Source organism: Prunus dulcis, unplaced genomic scaffold (assembly GCF_902201215.1).
Source record: "Prunus dulcis unplaced genomic scaffold, ALMONDv2, whole genome shotgun sequence".
Classification (NCBI taxonomy): Eukaryota; Viridiplantae; Streptophyta; class Magnoliopsida; order Rosales; family Rosaceae; genus Prunus; species Prunus dulcis.
In genome coordinates, this window is record NW_023010079.1 from 1 (window position 1) to 12,898 (window position 12,898).

At 37.4% G+C, this 12,898-nt stretch overlaps 2 protein-coding genes across 2 annotated transcripts; one reads left to right on the plus strand and one right to left on the minus strand.

Annotated features, from left to right (window-relative positions):
* Positions 1–59: 59 nt before the first annotated feature.
* LOC117612808 lies at positions 60–3,012 on the minus strand. The gene is made up of 9 exons (XM_034341451.1): positions 2,686–3,012; positions 2,509–2,589; positions 2,055–2,402; positions 1,811–1,946; positions 1,551–1,713; positions 1,120–1,248; positions 747–941; positions 510–632; positions 60–418 (listed from the first exon to the last, which is right to left on the minus strand). The coding sequence occupies exons 1-9, from the start codon at positions 2,825–2,827 to the stop codon at positions 293–295; spliced, it is 1,443 nt and encodes a 480-aa protein (XP_034197342.1). The 5' UTR covers positions 2,828–3,012; the 3' UTR covers positions 60–292.
* Positions 3,013–3,474: 462 nt separating this feature from the next.
* Positions 3,475–6,638, plus strand: LOC117612814 (putative rRNA methyltransferase YlbH). Its single transcript, XM_034341455.1, has 10 exons — positions 3,475–3,657; positions 3,761–3,855; positions 3,942–4,037; positions 4,216–4,320; positions 4,518–4,622; positions 4,906–5,044; positions 5,242–5,354; positions 5,440–5,496; positions 5,908–6,170; positions 6,330–6,638. The coding sequence occupies exons 1-9, from the start codon at positions 3,504–3,506 to the stop codon at positions 6,016–6,018; spliced, it is 975 nt and encodes a 324-aa protein (XP_034197346.1). The 5' UTR covers positions 3,475–3,503; the 3' UTR covers positions 6,019–6,170; positions 6,330–6,638.
* Positions 6,639–12,898: the final 6,260 nt, after the last annotated feature.

Below are 12,898 nucleotides of genomic sequence, written 5' to 3' on the forward strand. Positions count from 1 at the left end.
AGCTGATTAATCAGCGGTTGCAACCTTTGTAGAGAGCACAAGCATAAATCAAATGGGAGTACAAATAAAAAATTTATTCTCTTTATTTTACTCTTCCTGCCAAAACTTTACATTTAAGAGGATATATACAAATAACTCAAAGATGCTCAAACGTCACAATTTGAGACTTCAGAAGACGAATTTTAGCGTCCAAGAAACCCGTGGTTTGGTTGAAGTTAACTTGTTTATGAGTTCTTCATAGTTGAAGTTAACTTGTTTATCTGTTCTTCATTGTTTTAAGATCCTTCAGTATTTAAGCTCTTGTTGGGATTACAGAGACTTTTGACTCAACCCCAGATGATGATTTATTATTGTAGTCGACTTTATTCCACCGTACACAGCATAATAAATGCTCTGGCAAGTCTTCTGCCTTGTTCCCCTGTTTAAATACGATGCATAGCCCAGATCAGGTATGGATATAAGTAGGAGGTAAAAAAGCCAAGCTCAGAATCATGTGATACATTGTTTACCTGAATTGTGAGACCAAAATCCAATATGCATAGCTTCATTCTTTCGTGAAATGCTTCAATGCCTTTTCTAGAGATGTAGCTGAATCTGTGCATATCCAAATCAATCTCGAAGTAGTTTTCTCCCTGTAAGAGTATGATGGGGAAAAGAAAGAGTAACTAACTAAAGCTATATGGTGTAACCTGCGATTATTACATTTTTACTAAAAGGCATGTAGAAAAATATAAACCAAAACTTACCAAGTAAAATTCATGTTGAGGACGTGAAAGAACAGGTTTTTCATTGTAAGCATTCATTAGCTTCTTCTCAGCTGTACTTAAATGAAGATCCTCCAAATTTGCCACTCGGCCTAAGATTTTCAATCTTTCCCTGAAGGGTGCAATTGTATCAACAGGGAATCCTCTCACTCTCTCCACTTCATCATTGATTAATCTCTGTCAAGGAACAAAACAAGCACGCAATATATTTAATCAACTGGTTGTACTAAATCAACACAACAATTGAGTCGTGAGTCTACAATGAAGTATGTTTTCCAGGCAAAAAAACATCAGATTTTTATACATGTTGAAAATCAGGATTTGGCCACAGGTAGGAGGACTTCAGGCAACTTACACTGATACTTTCTCGAAAATGAGGCGGAAGCTCTTTTGAAAAACTTTCAGAAATCTTATAGTACATAACTAAATTCATTCCTTCTCCATCACTTTCGCCTTGAAAAAAATTGGCTGGATAAAGTGGTATCTGCAGCATAGAAGAATACACATAGAATATGAGAAAAATTATATAGCAATGTTTAGCATTAGAAGAAAAACTATTCCCTGGCCTAGAGGACAGATTATGAACTTATCAACAATTTTAGCATGGAACATTATGATTATGAATTTTAAATGCTGGCGCAAAGAACATGCTGATAGAATGTGATCAGAATACAAAAATAACCATAAGAGATTCGCAGCACATTTCAACTTCCAGTCAAAAAAAATATAATGAAACAAAATAAGAGGTACAAAGTCCAGTAAAAGAAATTTTTAAAGGAGAGGCACCTGAACATTTACAACAAGAATAGAAGGGACATCTTCAGCTGAATTCACAGCAGGAAGATCCACGAAACGAGCAATATGATCAATCTTCCTCTGAGATAAGAAAATATCAGCGGCAAAAGGATAAAATGCAGCGCAATTTGGAGCAGGCTCTTTCTTTTTATCCCTGTCAAGCAAATGAAGAGTTGACGCAACAATAAATCAGCGGGATTATTCAGAAAATAACAATAATAATAAACCTCATCAAAATACTACGCTCTCACCTAAGATAATTTTTTCCCCTGACTTTAAATGTGTTTGGCTCAAGAGGTGACCAACAATCTGGCATACTCTTCTCAATGGGGCAGTATGGAATTGTAGAACCTGCAATTGGTCTTTTCACAAATGCCTTTGGTGATACTAACACAAAAACAGAAGGTGAAGTCAGCTGCCAGTCCACGTTAAGAAGTTGTATCATAAATTCATAATAATAAGAAAAGGGTAACAGAGTCTATGGGCAACACTCACATAATGTGGGTGTAGGATCAGCTGCTGTAGCTGCAGCAGAATGCCCTTCCCTCCATTTAAAGGAAAGAACTTTCCTCCTCAAACTTGGTGTGGCTGGGTTTATTCTCTTGTCACCTGAGGGGCTAGCCAGACAAGGCAAGCAAGCATTTTGAAGAATCCCACAATGCTCCAACGCTTGCATTTTGTCCACTCCAACACTCTCATCCACAACTTCATCTGCAGACACAGCAGAGGTCGAATGCAATGGTGGTTGCGGTTCCCTTGTTCTCTGGCGAGAAAAATTGTGACCTTTCGGCGATGAAATGCTCAAAGTGGATGCACTTTCTGACCCATTTAGAGACACCACATCTGCAAATCAAAGCAACCCACTTCTTAACTCCATCATTCCATTCCATATGTTTAAAAAGTCTAAAAATTTGTAAAAATACTGAAAAGTGAGAGGAAAAAAAAATACCATCATGAACACTATAAAACTCGTCATCTCGCTCGGACTCAATCGCCGAGTTTGCATCAAACCACGCCGCATCCATACTTCCTGTTGGTCAGTTCTCAGCGAATTAAATGAAATTGAAATAAAAAAACAAATTAAAAAATGGACCAAACAAACAGTAAGAGAATCAATTATAAAGACCTTGGAGTGTAAGAACAGACTTAGGGTGCGAGCGATCGGAAGACGAAACGCGCCTGCGAATAATTCTTCTTTGGCGGCCGTTCTTCTTCTTCTTTGGAAACCCAAAAGTGCAGGCCTTCGGCCTCGAAACACAAGCTCCCATTTTTCTCTTTCTATCGGATTGGCAACTTCTGCTGCTGCTGCTGCTTCTTCTTCTCCTCTTTCAGTCTGTGATCGATCGATTAAGCAATTAAACAATTAATTAGACACAGTGGGATATAACTCTCTCTCTCGGCTTCGGAACTGGGCAAAATTGTAGTCGTTGCCCGCTGTTGAAAAGTCAATCTTGATCACGACGCAGTAATTATTAACTCCAATTAGATTTTTCGTTTATTTATTAAAAACAGTCAGACAGTTGGTGGCGGACGTTGTGACGCGCTCTTTCCACGCATCATATCAACAACGGTTCAGCGCCCGCCACGTGGTACTATGACAGACTCCGTGCGTGCATGTATTTTGTTGTTGTACAGTGACCTTTTTTTCCTGTCGAACTTCATCTGTATTCGTGTCGCGTTTGTGTATGCCTAGCTTTCCGAGATCCTTATTGGATGGTTCGATTGGATGATCTTGCACGTGTGTCTGTTATCAAAGCACCCACTTCGAGGAAGGTACTATTTGTTGGGCCTGTAAATGGGCCCCTAATCACTCTAACGGAGCCCATCTATAAATGGGCCTTTTGGGCCGTTTGGATCGTCCTCGGCCCATGTTAGAGATACGTTCATATTTTTCAGAGATAAGTGAGAAAGAAGCTCCATTCTCTGGAGCTCAGGCGAGTGGAAATGGCGGTTTCTTCATCTCCAATTATCTCTCCATTCGGAGTGAATATAATATCTGCGGACCTTGGCTCGTCTTCTACCGGTCTTCCTCGCTTCAATTTCTGCTCCATACAACGCAACAATCGACGGCCATCCCCTGTCATCGTCCTCTCTTCGAGTAACCTTATCGTTCTTTTTTTTTTTCCAAACAGTTTATTTGGATTCAAATTTCGTTATCAGGGAAAAAAATTGAAGCTTGTGCTCTGTTTTAATGGTTGCAGAGTCGAGTAAGGAATCGTGGAGTGAGGCTAAGCGAGTGTTGATGGAGCAGTATGGTTTCAACCCCGACGAGGCCTTATCTGAGCCGTCTCCGAAGGTTCCTCTCTCTCTTTCTTGCTCGTCCATTAATCTGTTGATTATTTTGGTCATATTTTTTTACTTATATGGAAATTGGAATGTTAGAGCAAGAGGAAGAAGGAGCTAAAAGAGGCAGGAAAAGACAAGCAAATCGCACCAAAGGAGCCTAAACCCCCGCGAACTACCCATAAGTTGCTTACGGTGTGCACATTTTTCCAACTTGTGTCTTTTATCATTTGTTATTGCAAGTTAAAGAACACATTTAGTTTCTACTTGTTGATTAGCTAAAGGGTGGGTGGGTGTAGTAAATGTTTCACAAGGGAGACCATTTGTACCAATTATATTAAGATTTCATGAATCTGAATTGCTGCTACTGTAGGTGCTTGGAGGAAAGGCTCGAAGAATGAAGTTGCTCTCTCCAAAGGGCATGGATGTACGCCCAATGATGGAGGTCGTCAAAGGTGCAGCCTTTGATATCCTTCAGGTAATTATTAGTTTGCGTCTGTAGAGAGCCTAGAGGCCATCCACTATTCACATTCCTCGGCAAACAATTGAAGATTATCGTATTATAAAACAGAGTTTCTGTTGTTTGGTATTTGCTTTTAATCAGATTTGGGAAGTTTACTTGTCAATACCCAAAGTTCTGTGCTTGTGAACTAATATTTGTGCTACAAATCTTAGGCTGCCGGTGGCTGTCCTGCATCCTTAAGGCCTGGCCGTTGGTTAGACTTGTACAGTGGTACTGGATCTGTTGGAATTGAAGCTATTAGTCGAGGATGTTCTGAGGTACCATTCAAAATTTCTATCATATCTCTTGCTACTGTAAACTGTTATATTTTCAGCATAGTATAGTTATGTACCCTCTTCGGTGGGGTCTTGAATCATCACTGAACAAATAACAGTCTGAGGTAGTTTTCTGACTTTAGGTGCAGTTGGGATTTGAACCTGGTATTTCCAACATGATTTTCAATGTATTTCTTTTTCTTTTTGTTTCTGTCATATTCAATCTTAGGGTCAGGGAACTTTCATCCTTATGAAATTTCTACCTTTTACAATTACAAATTTCCAGGTACATTTTGTTGAGATGGATCCATGGGTCGTTTCAGATGTTTTACGTCCAAACTTGGAATGGACTGGGTTTCTTGATGTTTCAGTCATACATACTGTTCGTGTTGAAAAGTTCATAGAACGTGCAAAGCAACTTGCAGGTATGTGCTGCTGCTGTTCTCTCTCCCTCAATTTTAGACAAAGGATCATGTACAGAGTAGAAGATACTATAATCCATAATGCAAAACTTGTCTTATGATTTTAGATTTGTCATATTTCTTGGAACATAAGTAACCATGTTTGATTTTTTTTTTTCTTCGTATCCAGTCATTTTAAAATAAAATTCAATTTTCTGCAGGTAAAGAACCATTTGATTACATTAGTGTTACCCCTCCGTATATGGAAGTTGACTACGCTGTACTCATGGATCAAATATCAAATTCAGCCTTAGTTGGAGAAGATACCTTTATAGTAAGTCGTTTTTTTAAAAAAACATTCTGCTATGTGCTTATGTTTTTGCTAGTTCTTCATTAATCTTCCAATTTTCATGGTCTAGGTAGTTGAGTACCCACTAAGGACTGACATGCTGGATTCATGTGGATGCCTTGTGAAGGTAATGCAAACTATCAGCAATTTGTCTATGAATAAAGCATTTTGAAGTTAAAGTTAATAGATAAGTATACTGACCACATAACTATAAAATGTTTGGGATGGGTTAAATTTGAAGGTGCTAGCAAGGTAGAAGTACATTAAGAAAATGATAAATAATACTACCAAAGTGGCTTCATCCATATCCGTTGATTATCTTCTTCAATTATGCTTCCATGCAGCCATAGAAAGAAAGACCTCCCTCTATAAATTTTCTTTTTTCATCTTGATGAAATTGTATTACATGCTATTTATCCACCATGAATAGAGTTGTTAGTGTTTAATACCAGATAGTATTGTTATGTATGTTTGAGTATTGTGGAAGCTGTGTGGTTTACGGGTTTCTAAGTGCTAATAATCTAATATGGTACTGCAGATAACGGATCGTCGGTTTGGTAGGACACACTTGGTTATTTATGGACCCAAGTGGGCTGAGAAGAAGAAGAAGAAAGAAAAGTTACTTCGGGGAGTAGCAGTAGAAGTTTGACAGAAGCCAACATATGGGAGGGGAAACTGAATCCGAAATTATGATGGTTTCTTGGAGGATGCACTTGTGCATTCTCTTCTGCTATGTTGAGACACAATGAAATATTTACCTTAACAACTTTGATGCTGCATCAGCTCTAATGGGCTTGCACGGTAAATTGCCATTTCATGGGCAGTGTATATTCAATTGTGTTTGTTACATCTCTCTTATCAAAAAGGGAAGAAAAAAAAAATATATATATATATATATATAGTTTTATGCTTATATCCATGTTGTTACATCTCTCTGAGTTTTGGATTTATATATTACAGGTCAAAGACTTCACTGGTAAATTTGATCTCCTGACTGATCAACAATTGTTAGAAGATGAGTTAAACTTTTTTATGTTAGAGTTGAGTTTTGTCAAAAATATGTAAGGAATCTGAAACTAATTTTTTGTATATATTTTTTTTATTGGAAAAGTAACTTTGTAGGTAGAGTTAATTGGTCGAATTCCTAAATGTTTATCTTCTCCCAATATCTGAATTGCTGAAATTCTTTTACCACCTAAATTTCTCATATTTGTACCTCTACTCTTTGTAAATGTTTTTCCTGTCAATGCAAGATACGCACGGTACACAGAGTATGTCTCTTGATCTACCAATGCTTTAGTTCTGAACTTTATTTGATTCATTATGGTGTGTGGTCTTCATTCAAGGTCGGGAATGGAGGTCATAGAATAGAAGAGCACATAGCCTTTAGCATCAAACTGATTGACCCCACTAATTGATCATTTATGCTGATAAGATCTAAGGTGAAAGAAGATACTTTTGACCTGAATCTGTTGGTTTTTGGAGCACAGAATCAACACTGGGCCCTTGAAAGCACAATATAGGTTCACCTAATAGAGGTGACAGTATCCAAAAGTACAAATTTCATAAAGAGAGGTGAATTTTGATTCAATGGTGGACCTCCTTGATCAATACTTTGAGTTTTGTAGATGGGTTTTCCTGAAAGCACAAAGAAGTTGCATAGGGAGTGGGAAAGACTAGTAGGAATTAGTCAGGCGTTTTATGAAGACATAAACTTAGGCAGGGTACTCTCTTTTTAGACTGAAATCTTAACTTTGATCTTTGTTCAAGCCTTCACTGTGGGATGAGGGCCTGATGTTTGGATTACTTGTGACTAATGAATCTCATTTTTTGTAGTTTTGATTAGCACACTGACACTCATATGGTGCATCACAAAGAAGCTTTAGCATTTTCTGATTGGATAACTATGTATTTATTACAATTGGGTAGACAAATCTGTGGCATCTAAAGCATTGTCTCAAATTCATGTTAGTATTACTTTCTAGCAAGAGAATTGAATTCTTTCAGGTTTGTGATTATATCTTTCAAGTTCTTGGCAGTGATGCTTATTCTCCAATCTTTGTTATCGAAAGGCCAGTTATGATTGAGTGGGCATCTTACAACATCCGAGTATTGTCCAACTTATTTGTAAATGATTTTGAATTGCATCTCCATTGTTGGTTCATATTAGGTGATATCTGCATTTTGCTTAGGTAAGAGCTTTCATAGCTAATGTTTGCCCCTTTGGCTTCTCCCCTCCCTCTTGTGGAAGTTGGGATCCCTAGGTAAACTGTTATTGACGGACCCCAGTCAATTGATAGACTCTAGTCTCCACATGTGCTTATTTGTGAAGAAAGAGTTGGGACCTTTTGGTGGACCTCATCTCTCCTATTATTGAAGGATTTACCCTACATTTATCATTGGATTGAACAATAGTTCTTTCAAGGGAGTCATGGATTAAAGATTAAGGATATGTTAATGTAATTAATTATGTCTAGCCTTGAAAGTAGCAAGGAGAATTTTGAAATTAAAGTAGTTAAAGCTGATTTTAAAATACCGTTAGATAGGAAACATTTCTGGTAGCATTTCTTTTTTTATATTTCTGTCTGTCGGCCGGGTAAGCTTTAATACACATCAGTTTCTGTAAATGGTGACTATGAATATATGTATAATCATATGTGGCATGATAGTTTTCAGGTTTTTGCAACACCTTTTCAGGTTTCTATGTTTCTGATTCCTGGATTATTTTGGACATTTAGTAAGTATTATGTTTTAGGATTTGTGGCGTGGTCGATCCACTTAGATTGTAGTGGCATCTCCTTTAACTGTCACTCTCAGAGTCTCAGAGTGTATTCTTCTAATGCTAGGGGTGTTGCTGACATTTATGAGTCTGGTTTTATGGGAAACTCCCTATGATACCCTTCTTGTGTTATGATGAATAAGATAATAGATTTCAGAAAGATTCCTTACATTATTTTTCTGGCCTAGGCAGTTGCTAATAATGTACTTTATCTTGTTTGTTTGCCTCTCCAGTTTGTATCTGTGTTCTGCGTTACTGAATTTAGTACATTAATTATAGAACCTTTCAAGTTTTGCACATCCATTGCGTATGAATGAAACTAGTTCAAAACCGTGATGAGATAATCTTTTCCTGAAGAGTAGATAGGGCATGCTTTTGTGATAAATGATCTATCATATATTCAGAGGACAGAAAAACCTTCTGGTCCAGTAATGAATTGATTGCATCAAAATAGTTACTTGCTGGTTCTATTGATAGTTCTAAAGCATTCACCTTCTTTTCTTTTTGGCCCCTTTGGTGGGACTTTTCAGTCCTGTTTGGAAATTTCACCTAATTTTGAGGGCATATTGGGACAATTTGCCTAGGCAGGTAATGAGCCTATTCTATTGGTATGTTTGAATGAAAAGTTGCATCAGACCCTTCTTTTTAACTTTAATTATTACTTTATTAGAGACAGGCTTATAGCACAATCCTTACCAAGCAAGAAATCTCCTGACTCTGGCCAAAGTTTTAGCCTGACACCTTTTTGTTTATTAGTATTGTTAATATCATTTGGGTGCTGTTGTTTGGGTGAGGTCGTTGATAATGTGATTGATTAAACTTAGTTTAGTTAAGAAATCAGGGCGTTAGTTGTTAACTTGTACTCTGGAGCCAGCAAACTAGAAATGGGTGGTTCCTCAGTCCTCATTGTTACATAATAGGGTAGCTCCAGGCTCTATGTCTTTTAGAAACTTTGAAGTACGTAAGGGTTAGGGGGATAGTGAGGTCCCGTATTAGCTGCATGAAAATGCACAAACCAAAGCAGAGAAAGAGGGCTCAAATGGACCCATTCAACACACAAAAGAGCTAGAATAACGAACTTTTCTGTTTTTCTTATTCTCTTTTATTCTCTCTCTATCTCTCTCACTCAGATACACATCTCAACACAGTATCTTCCAGTATGAGCCTTTAAATAGAGCCAACAACTCTAACCGCCAAGTCACAGACCACCTAATCATTTGTTCTATTCTGTCCTCCTTTTTGTTCTCTCTCTCTCTCTGTTCTGCTTGTGCTTGCTTGTCTGAGAGTTCATCTTTGTCCTCTCCCCACAAGCATTGGTCTTTTTGATTCATTCTTTATCTCAGTTTAAAATGGCCAGCCATTAGGCTTGGGTGGAAAGCCAGAGAGGGAGCTAGAGAGAGACATATATTATATACATAGATATGGAGAGTGACAGGAAGGTTTTAAGAACTCTGTTTGGAGCTCTTCTGCTTCTGGGTGTCTTCTGGTTTTTCCTTGCTGGAATTCTAGTAAACCGCAGTGCCGAAAAATCAACTGTTACAGTTTCATCCACCAAAATGTTCAAGCATTGGAAGTTAATTGGAAGAGAGAAGCATGCTGTTGTTTGGGACTCCTCCTTTATTTACGTGAGCAAGAGAAGAGTACCAAATGGACCTGATCCCATTCATAACAGGTACATTTCTTTTCCTTCATCAATATTTACCAGTATATTTTTTAGCATAAGTATTGTTGCTGAAATATGATTTGGACACGCACACTGAGACTGTCAGATAGAAAACCAATCAAAGGAAAAGACAGATCACAGTAAGCAGAAAGAGAATATATTGTTTCCATAAATTGAATTCATATATTCGCTCTCAGATTTTCAGAGACTTGATAGTGAATTTTTTTACATACAAGTGGCTCTGCCATTTTCCTGGAACATTGGTTTTCTTTCCTTTTCGGTTAAAAGGAAATGCATCTCTGTTTCTTTATTTGTATGTTAGTATTTTTCATTTTTGATTGGATAGTGGGTACATAACAAGAAGATGAAGAATCAAACTTGGCCAAGGTGGGTTATATTTTATATTATCAGTCAGCTTCAGTAAAAGAAACCATCAAGACCCTAAAATTGAGATTATATGGAAGTTGATGACTGTCTGCCTCTTTATTAAAAGCTTCTTTATATATCAAACTTTCTCTTATTTTTATAAGGAACACCTGAAGGCCTTGGAGAAAGAATTTGACAACTTTTGTTAGCGGAGGGAACATGTAGAGCTAACTCCTCCCTTTTGTTTTAATTATTTATGTTAATTTATTGAAAGTTCATCCACTCTTTTTGCCCCATTAGGTGTCGAATGTAATCCCAATTGATTTTTATCCACTACCCCATTGAACAAATTATGTTACAGTGTAAGCACAGAATAGAAAAAGGGATTGATATTTCTGCTAGTTTTGCCATACCATGGATATAAAAGTTATTCATTTCATCCATTAAGGAGAACAGCGTGGAAAAAAGAAAAAGAAAAACAGAGAATCAAATTTCTTTGCCTCTCATCTTTTTAGTGCCTCCTACTGTGTGTATTCAGGAGAGCAGTGAAGACTAGACAACCACCTACCCGAGCATAGCCGGCGTGAAGAGAATTTTGAAGCATCAGAAGTGGAGCTGGATGCATGTACAATAAGTTATATATCTGCATTCTACAATTTGTGCAGTCATTTATCAATTTCTCCGCTTTTAGGAACTAGGATTTGTGGGGTATTAGTTATTGAAAATTTTGGAGAGAAGGTAGGTTTAAGGCTTTAAGCTCACTAGTTTGATTTGATGTACAAGTTATGAGCATGGTGTGCTATGATGGAATTGCAGCCTCACTGTAAAGTTTTTCATGCGCATGGATAGAAGAACCCAAAGCTTATCTCAAACAAAATATACACGTTCAAGAATCTTGAGAAAGACGGGAACTTTGCATTGAATTGTATCTGAAAATGCTTTGGATTGGAGACAAGTTAATGGATTGGATTTTGCTTTGCTTTTAAAAAACCAGACCAAGTAGATAGATACTATAAGAGAATTGGAACAGCACCCAAGAAAGCTTCTATCTATTCTATAGTCGTCCCCCACAATGTACATGGAATGGAATGGTCTTGTTGTGACTTGTGTGATTCATTTCTTCTTTCTAATTGTTAGGCTTTCTTCAAGTGGCTTTTGTTGTTTGTTTATGTTCCCCAGATAAAGCAATTCCCTTCCGATAAAGGTGCTCTGTTCTCAAGGAAATCCTTGAATGGTGCGTTTGCTAATAATGTTGCCATTTCATTTATCCCTTGGAATTTTTATTTATTTATTTATGGTTAATAAGAAACAGATGGTTTTTGCAGACATGAGTTTAGTCAAGTTGACTAAGATGTGTTCCTCACTCTGCGATAGAGTTCAAATTCCCCTCCCCGTAATTTAGATTATATCAAAGTAGAACATGATTTGTATCAAAAAAGAAACTGATGGTTTTTCTTCCATTGGCAAGTTCTGTCATTTTTCTCACACAAATCGAGTCTTTATATGTGCCCAAATAGTTATTTCATATTTGTCCATCCCACTTGACTTTAAACGTAACCCACCAAGTAAAAAAAAAATATTTGATCTAAAGAGAAAAGAGAGAAAAAAAGAAAAAGTAGAAACGCATTCAGTTCAAAGTTAGCATAATGAATATCCAAAGTGAAAACGAAGGAGCTAACACTTTGCTCGCTGCTTTTTCTTTTGCTTCCTTTTCTCGCTTGATTTTGATTGATTCGAGAGGGAAAGACTCGGTCCAAAGTAACTGAGATTCAAAATTAATTACAGCCCTTTTTGTGGCATGGGAGACAGATTCCCCTCCCGTGCAGCTCCTTTGATTGAAAGAATCAAGGAAGTTGAGATTTTTTCCCTTAAAATTAGTCTTACCGAAATTACTTTGTGTGACAGATAGAGTGCATGGCTTTGAACGGTGAAACTGCGATTGAGCAAAACCTAACTCACTGGTTTTGTGAGATTGGTTTTGGTATCAATAATTAATTCAGCAATTTGTGTCACTAATTAAACTTATCACTGTCTTATTGACTTAAAATGGGGAGAGTTTATGTCAATAGTCAAGCTAGAGACACAAGTAAACCTCAAGTTTTGTATCCCAAATGATACAACAATGTAGGAGAGCCATAATGGAGGTTGGAGGTGAGACACTAAGGTGTATCCCTTTTCTGGTCATTGTATCACCTCCATTAAACTCATTGCTGAGCTCGTTTGGTGGCTCGGACTGAATTGTACTATAAAAATTAAATTTGACTAATGTCCCGGTGTTTGGAGAATTTATAAATATTGGGAATGGACTAGACATATTAAATTGGACAAGAGTCCAACATTTTTTGTAGCTTACAAGTCTTATCTAGGGACTAGAGTGGTGAAACTCCATAGCATAGCACTGGACTGGGACTGGCTCAGTCTAAATCATGTCCAGTCCAAGCAACCAAACGGGCGCGACATAGTAGCATCTTTTTCATCGACTATTCCTTCCTCGAGAGTGTTGACTTTTGAAATTCGTATTTGGCTTATTCATATCTATAATGGCCTATCTCATCTCCTGCTATCAGTGATGAAACTTAAATCTAAATGGTGCCGTGCTGAATATGCTGGTAGTGGTGACCTAAGCCTACAAGTTAGACTTGGCATGCATTGCTGCACAAAACTTTCTTGGGCTGGTCAATTTGAGCGTGAACGTAAAGTTGGCCTTATGAAAAGTATCAT